We start from the raw sequence: 7,636 nt of genomic DNA on the forward strand, positions 1-7,636 counted from the left end.
TCCTCCTTTCAACTACATCAAAAGAAGATGTCTGAGCCACAGCCTTTTTACAAATGGAAGGGTGCAGATATCATCCAGTTGACACAGCTGCCCAGGGAACACACACAGACACATGCTGTGAGCTACTGAAGCTAGTTACTTCAGGATCAAAACTCTGAGTTTCCTGCTGCCTTCTGAGAAATTTCATGCTGCTCAGGCCCATTCTGAGTCTGAGAAATAGGATTAAGAACATCCATTTGAAAATAGGACACAGGAAGAAAAGTCAAGGAGAGCTCTCAGCTAACAGGACAAGACCAAAATGGGTTAGGTACCTCCAGACTTGTGTCTTTTCCCCGTCCCAGTGACTGCCTTTTCCCCGAGTCATGACCAGACTGAAGTCCTCTGCACAGCAGCCAAGTAAGCAAATGGAAATTAGTGTTACCCCACATGTTTCTGAGCTGCATTCCCCAAACTGCAAGAGTAGCCCTCCACTCCCACTGTGGGGCCACCCAGAGCATATCAGGACTGGCCATGACATGGAACAACAGACCCTACCAAATCCTTCCAGCCTGGATGTGCTTGTGCTTTACTGAACTTTGCTGCAGTCCTAGTACCCCACCAGCCATGAATTTTTCCCTTGAGGTTGAAACAGCAAGTGCCTGTTGCATTAATTTCTTGTTGGGAGATAGGATGGGAAATAATCCTCACCTGCCTTTGAGACTTGCACAGATTCTGGAACAAATGCACATTTCATAAGCCATTGGAATATAACAAGTCAGGGCTTGAAATGTGAAACAGCTGCTTCACGTAGCAGCAAGGACAAGTAGCCCGTGTGGCTTTGTCAAGAATAAATTGTGTTGAATTGATCTAATATCCACTTTTAGCAATGTAACAGGCTTTAAGAATAAAGGAAAAGTAGCTGTCACAAATCTTACTCCCTTACTAAGGTTTTCAAAAGGGCTGCACGTGGCATTCTCATAAGTGAGCCCCAGCAGGCTGGTCTAGATGAGACTGTGATCGATTGGATGCAAAGCTGGTTTGATAACATATCAGAAAGGTTATCAATGGTGCTTTGTCAGAGTGGAAGGATGCAGAAATGGAGTTCAGCCAGGTCTCTTCTGGATACAGTCCTGGCATATGCTTTCATTAATGAATTAGATGAAGGAAAGGAAAGTATGGATATTAAATTTTCAGATGGCATAACGCTCAGAGACATTCTAAGTGCAGGAGGACAGGGTTTGAATTCAGAATGATTTGGAAGAATTGTATAACATGTCTGGGGTGGGAAAGGGGAAGCTGAAATTCAGCAGGGACTAGTGCAAGGCCACAGACTTCAGATTACACTATAAACAAATACCAAAATTTGCCAATAGCAGCTCTTTAGCAAAGTGTGGAACTGCAGTAGATGACAAGGTGAATTCCTTGTTAAAAAAAAAAAAAAAAAAAAAAAAAAAAAGAAACTGCCACCATGCAGGAGTGAGCAAGCAAGGTTATTACATTAAAGATCTGCAACAGTCCTTCCTTTGTCACTAGAAAGACTTCAGATACCATGTCATATTCTGTTTCGAATGTGTCAGCTCAAGAAAAAGGTGTGTAGCAACAGTCCAGAGGAGAAGAGGACCACCTGAGATGTGTAAAAAAAAACATGGCCAGAGCAGAAATGTTTGCAGGCTCAGTGTTTATTTAACTTTAGTAAGTCTCACAAGAAGCTCTTCAACAAGCTTCATGTATTTAAAGGGATTGTTGCAAACAAAAGCACAATAATCTGTTTTTCAAGTCTCCAAGGAATATGAAACAAAACAAACAAAAAGCAGCTTTCTTTATAATTAGAAGTTTCAGTTTGAATTTTTTAACAGTGAGACTTACAAAGCACTTGGAAGATTTCTTCTTAGACACAGTTTTGTGCTAATGGCCTGACCTCAGCTGGATCAATACCTTTGATGCAGGAGTCAGTGCATCCTGCTGAAAGCAAGTCTTCATAAATTTCATGCACCAAAGGACTGGAAGTGGGATCTTGGTGGGAATCTCAGCAGCAGTGAGCTCCAGATTGCTCTGTCTCAAGTCTGGCAATACCCACTGAGTTTCAGTTCAAAATCTCAGTGTGGGTTATTCCATCTGGGCTTTGCTTGTGGCATCAGTCTCTCCCCCTCTTGCTGCCCGAACTGTTCAAGGAAAGTTGTTTGCATGGAAGTGAGAATGGCAACACATTTTATAATTTCCATAGGGTGGCAGAAAAATAAAAAGCTTATTGATGAATGCTGAGATCTTTATTAAACATAAGAAATCAATGGCTTGGATATCACATTCATTTAAGCACCACTGTCTCTCAGTTTGTGGGCAGAACACTCTGGGGAGTCAAAACCCACTGGTTGTATGGCTTAGAGTGATCTTAATTAGATATGCTACTTAGGCTTTCATTGCAGTTTAATGTGCTGAAGGACATGGCAGTTGTCCATGATAGATTGCTTTGTTTCTCCTGTGGTACCATTGCCCAGGTGTAGGGAAACACATTCCACTGAATGTGGTTCCTCTGGCAGTGAGGAATCATTTTCATTCAATGATTTCTAAACCTGTTGATCATGTTGATCCTCTGCTTTCCTCTCAGACCTGAGCCTCTTGCACTGACTCAGTGCTGCATCACCTGAGGATTGTCATTGCTGAATTGGACTCTGGAGTTCTGAAATGAGGCTGCAGAGCCCAGAGGAAGCCCAGAGGAGGAGAGAAGGGCAGATGGTGTTGGGGTCCATGCAGCCAGCAGGGACAATGGCTTCTCTTCATGGGGATGGCCTTTTCCCCAACAACAGCATATTCACAAGCTCTTCACCACTCTTGATATCAAATATGTATGTCATTCATGTAGGACAGTCATGCAGTGTCCTTTGTTTTCTGGCAGTCTGCAAAGTCATGTTTCCTTTGAAGTCTGCTAATATGCAGTATGTCCAATTCATCGACCTTAAGACTTTTAGAAGAACTGGAAAACTGGTTAGTGTCAAAGTCCACTCAAGGCGAATTTAGGATCAGCCTTTCATTTGTGAGCTTGGAAATCTGCTGCTGACTCCAACAGGCATGAGGAGAACAGCAACTGCTTTTTCATTTTTGTTTTGCCAACTCAGAGACCCCATCACTGGCCACAAGAGCCCTGATCATGAAACTTAGGGACCTTCAACTTTTTAAGTACTTTTCATAGCCATTAACAACTAAAAAGCTGAATTTCATGTACAGGCAAATGGAGGGAGAAATAAGTAAATGCTGGGATCTAATATTTTAGATTTATGGTAGCCATAGATTGTAAACATATACTTTAAAGACAGAAGGAACCTTTGTAAATTTAACTTTGCATAAAACAAGGCAAGTGTTATATAGTCATACCTTCAGGTGAGTGAGACTGTGGGGTTTTCAGATTTCAGGGGGTGGAGAATCTGCTGTATCCTGAGGTGAACTCTGCAGCATTAAAAATATGCAGCTTATCTGTAGTCAGAACTTGTCCAGCTCGAGCTACCAGCCTGTGAAGTGTTATGTACTTGTATGTTAAATTAAAAAGCCCTCTGCCCTTATATATAATATTTCCCTGAATTTCTATTTGGAGCTATTTCCACTCACTGCTTTTACTTTTCAGTACTGCTCTGCTACAAGAGTTCAAAGTTTTCCAGTGGAAGTCTTGTGTGGTTCCAGGGGATGATGCTTTCCTAGGCCACGCTATTTGCAGGGTAGCACAGGGTAAGGTGAAATGCAAACACAACTCCCATCAACAGTGAATGACAGGTTTAACAATTCCCCCTCTCCCTCCTCCCCCCAGCTCCTGAGTATGGATTATATCCATGTCTCTTCACCAGAGACCTATATCCTAGCAGTTTACTGTTCTCTGATATTAACACTTGAAGTTTTAATGAGCACAAGCAAAGGAGGATGCTTAGAAACAATACATAAAAATACAACAAATACAGGATAAGCAGTTTGAGATTAGATTTTAATGCCATCTTAATGACAATACCGGGATCTACTTATTGCTCTGCATAACTATGTCATTAACACAGATGCCAGAATACTGCAAAGAATATGAACTACTGGGTTTTCCACTTTGGGAAGTTGGATTTTGGAAGCAATCAGGACAAAGGGAAAGGAAGGGGCAACAGACAGAAAGGTGCCAGGACATATCTCAGTAACACATTCAGTCTGCTCAAGCAGCTTGATGGCATGGTCAAAGTGCCCTCACTTGCATTAATTACACAGAATTTCTCTTGTTCCCAACACACTGGAGAATTATAATGGCATTATTGCCACTGTTTTTTAAAGATTTTTTTAAACTCACCTTTTAGCTCCATTCACTCCCAGCTACGACAGGTGTATTATTAACAGACACAATCAACCTTCACAAATTAAGTTTGTGGGTTTTGGAGAGAGGATTAGTTAAACAAAATGTGCGAATCCTGATTGGCTAAAACCAAAAGTGAAAGCTTTGAATTGCTGTGCAGTCCCCAAAGAAGCTGAAGTCAGCTTGCCTTTCAGAAATCACCAACCAAGATGCAGAAGGGAAAGGCAGTCAAAATTGGACATGGAACCTCAAGCCCAAACCCTGTGCAATGTGAAAGAAAAACAGCAACATTGAATCCGAAAGGCTTGACATGGGACATGAGAAATTTGTCCCTCTTAGCACGTGTGTAAGATGATGCTCTGGAAGGATTTTGTGTGTTAGACTCAATCCTCTAAAAAAGACCACAGTTACTAGAATTTAATTTTCACATATGTCCAAAACCAGGGTGATAACCCTGTCTTTACTTGGGCCCGACTGCTCATACTGCCTTTAACCTCATGTCCTGTACCAGGCAAACTTTAGGAAGGTCCAATGCCTGCACTTATTGAATGGGGTGACAGAAATGGGGAAATAGCAGAAATAGTAGGGAAATAAGACCTGTATGGGTCTGGAGAATGCATCAATGACAGGAACAGGAGCTAGACCACAGTCATTCAACATCTTAAACGTTGCCACCTTGATGCAGCCTCTGTCGGAGTTAGTATCAGCTTCAGGAGCTACTTCACACACTGTCCCAAATCTCCTCTGAAAAAAACCCTGAATGGCAAAAGCCTTGAAGGTCATTGTCGCACTCTTTCATCTCCAGTCCTCCATGCTGCCACAGAAAGAGCCAACTGAGCAAGGCACCACAGTCCCTTTACTCCTTTCTTTCCCATGTCACATGTCTTAGAAATAATCAGCTGCAGGAAAACCGAATGACCTGTGTGATGTAATTGTGTGCCCGTTACTGCCATGCAGTCATTTATCTGTGTGTGATAGCCCACTGAGATAATGAATCTGGTTACCATGACACCAAAAAGTCACAGCTGGTTTGAAAAATTCACGAGGTCAGGGGCAGAGCAATGTAAAAATCAGTTTGTGTTAAGCATATCTGGAGTTGTGCTTTTGTCACCCAGAAAAATTTCAGCATTGATTCAGATCTCCTTGTGCTGATCTTTGCTATAAGGAGAAGAAAATGACAGGACACTGAACAAGAGAATTAATGGTCTGTGTCTCAATGTCTCTGCCTTTCTCCCTTTTTCTCTGAATGCTGTAAGAACATGCTCAGCTCCCACCAGGCCTGATTCAGCCCTTCCTTCCAGGAAAGACACAAAACTGCATCTTTCTGTGTGTTGGCCAAAGGAGACCTAGGAAACAAAGGAGACAGAGGGCAAAGAAAAGGATTTATAAGGAAATGAGAGGCTTTTGATGATGAGAAGATAACGAAACATAAATGTCAGAGGGAGTAGCCACAGAGAAAACACCCACGAAGAGCAAAGTAAAAGAGAGGTGGGAGGAAAACATTGATGATAGGAGGAAGAGAGAGCAAAATGAAGCGGAAAGGAGTCTCAGCAAATTTCCATAATGTAACACTGATGAAGCCTTTTATGATTATGACAGGGATTCTCAGAATGTTCCCTTGCAGGAAGCTTGCAGAGTCATACTTTAATAGCTCTGAACACTTTCCCAGACTCAGTGAAAGTGGAAACTTTTTCTGCTCGTGCTGCCTGCTCTAAATCTGGGCTACCCCTGTGTATCAAGCTCCAAGGAGCTGTATCTCTGAGGTCTGCTCTGGATAGGCTGGCACATCAAACCCATGTCCATGCTGCCTCCAGAGAGTGTGAGATCCCTGCCTGTACTCTGCAGAGCCAGCTGATGCTGCTCTTCAGGAGGAATACACTATGTCTGCCAAAGGAATGGAGACATTGCACAATAGCTTGTGGGACGTGGATACAGGTTGTTTTTTATCCCGAGCCAGACAGAAGCCTGAGCTGATTCAACCTGTGTGTTTCATGCAAAATACCAGGGAAAATGATGAGATTCTGGGCTACCTAAAGCAAAGCCAAATTCACAAGTTAGTATGACCTTAAAAGCTTCCAGAAATCTCAGCGTGCACTTACTTCCAGTCCAATGTACAAACAAAGAGTACAGATTTTTGCTATTTACATACCACTTGTTTACCTGACTCTATCCTTTCAGACTTGCTTATTTTCTCAGACTGGATGATTGTCTACAACATTTCTTGAGATAAGCCTATGCCACTCTAAATATAAATACAAAAAAATATTACAGTTGTCCCTGGATGAGTTTTTGAAAGGTGTATCCCACTGTTCAATGTTTGTTTAAGGAAAAAAAAATCTCCTTACAGCACAGAGGAAGCTTTTGAGTTCCATACAATGATTTCAACAGACCTTTCTGTCTGAAACACATTTTGCTTGTGCAGATGATTTGCACAGGATAAATCCATCACAGTCATTTCAAGAGGACTGACACCAGTGTTTTAGTCTTTCCAAATCCTATGAAGTGATGAGAAATAGTCTCTGATCCCTTCAGGGCCTCTGCTGCAGACTTCAGGGGGAGGGCTCTGCAGTGGATTCCCCTCAAAATTGCATGAGCAATAGTTGTATCCCCAGTCCAGGTTCACCAGCTCCCCAAAGGCTGCTGGAAGGGACTGTAGACGGTTGTTTCCCAGCCAAAGTGTGTGCAGATTCCTTAGAAGGCAGACATCCTCAGGAAGGCTCTCCAGCGAGTTAAAGAGCAATAGCAACGTTTCCAGTTTCTCCAGATGCCGAATGCTGGAGGGGATGGTATCTATTTTGTTGTCACTCACATCCAGAAAGGTGAGGCTCCTCAGCTGGCAGAGGGGTGCAGGCAACTCAGTGAGGCTGTTGTTGGCAAGGTGGAGGCTCTGCAGATTTTGGAGTGCCCCCATCTCTGCGGGCAGTGAGCTCAGGCTGTTGTTGCTCAGAGTGAGCCTCTCCAAGTAGCTCAAAGTGCCAATTTCAGCAGGGATTTTCTTCAAGTTGTTGGAGTCCACATAGAGGCAGGTGAGGTTCCTCAGACGGCCAATCTCCTGGGGAAGCAGCTCCATCCTGTACTTCAGGCAGCTCTCTCGTTCTGGGCTCATCTCCAGCACCTGCAGCTGTTCCAAGCCAAAGACCTGTATGGGAACTGACAGCAGCTCTCTGCCAGAGATCTTGAGTTTCTTCTTCCCTTCACATTTCGGATCGTGCTCTGTGAGGTACCTCCAGAGTGGATCAGGACCTGGACAGGCACATCTGGGAGAGGTGACTGCATCCATGTCCCACCAGAACAGCGGCTGGTTGAACAAAGACTGTCAGGCTCACCTGAATGCTCCACAGGCAA

The 7,636-nt window shown here is 43.3% G+C and overlaps 1 protein-coding gene across 1 annotated transcript; it reads right to left on the minus strand.

Annotated features, from left to right (window-relative positions):
* Positions 1–4,056: 4,056 nt before the first annotated feature.
* LOC119697529 (plant intracellular Ras-group-related LRR protein 2-like) lies at positions 4,057–7,636 on the minus strand. Its single transcript, XM_038128388.1, has one exon. The coding sequence runs from the start codon at positions 7,569–7,571 to the stop codon at positions 6,771–6,773; it is 801 nt and encodes a 266-aa protein (XP_037984316.1). The 5' UTR covers positions 7,572–7,636; the 3' UTR covers positions 4,057–6,770.

The sequence above is a fragment of the Motacilla alba genome, chromosome 2 (assembly GCF_015832195.1).
Source record: "Motacilla alba alba isolate MOTALB_02 chromosome 2, Motacilla_alba_V1.0_pri, whole genome shotgun sequence".
Classification (NCBI taxonomy): domain Eukaryota; kingdom Metazoa; phylum Chordata; class Aves; order Passeriformes; family Motacillidae; genus Motacilla; species Motacilla alba.

Bases quoted from the DNA above. Each gene is read 5' to 3' on its own strand.
- LOC119697529 (XM_038128388.1), bottom strand. From the start codon at position 7,571: ATGGATGCAGTCACCTCTCCCAGATGTGCCTGTCCAGGTCCTGATCCA.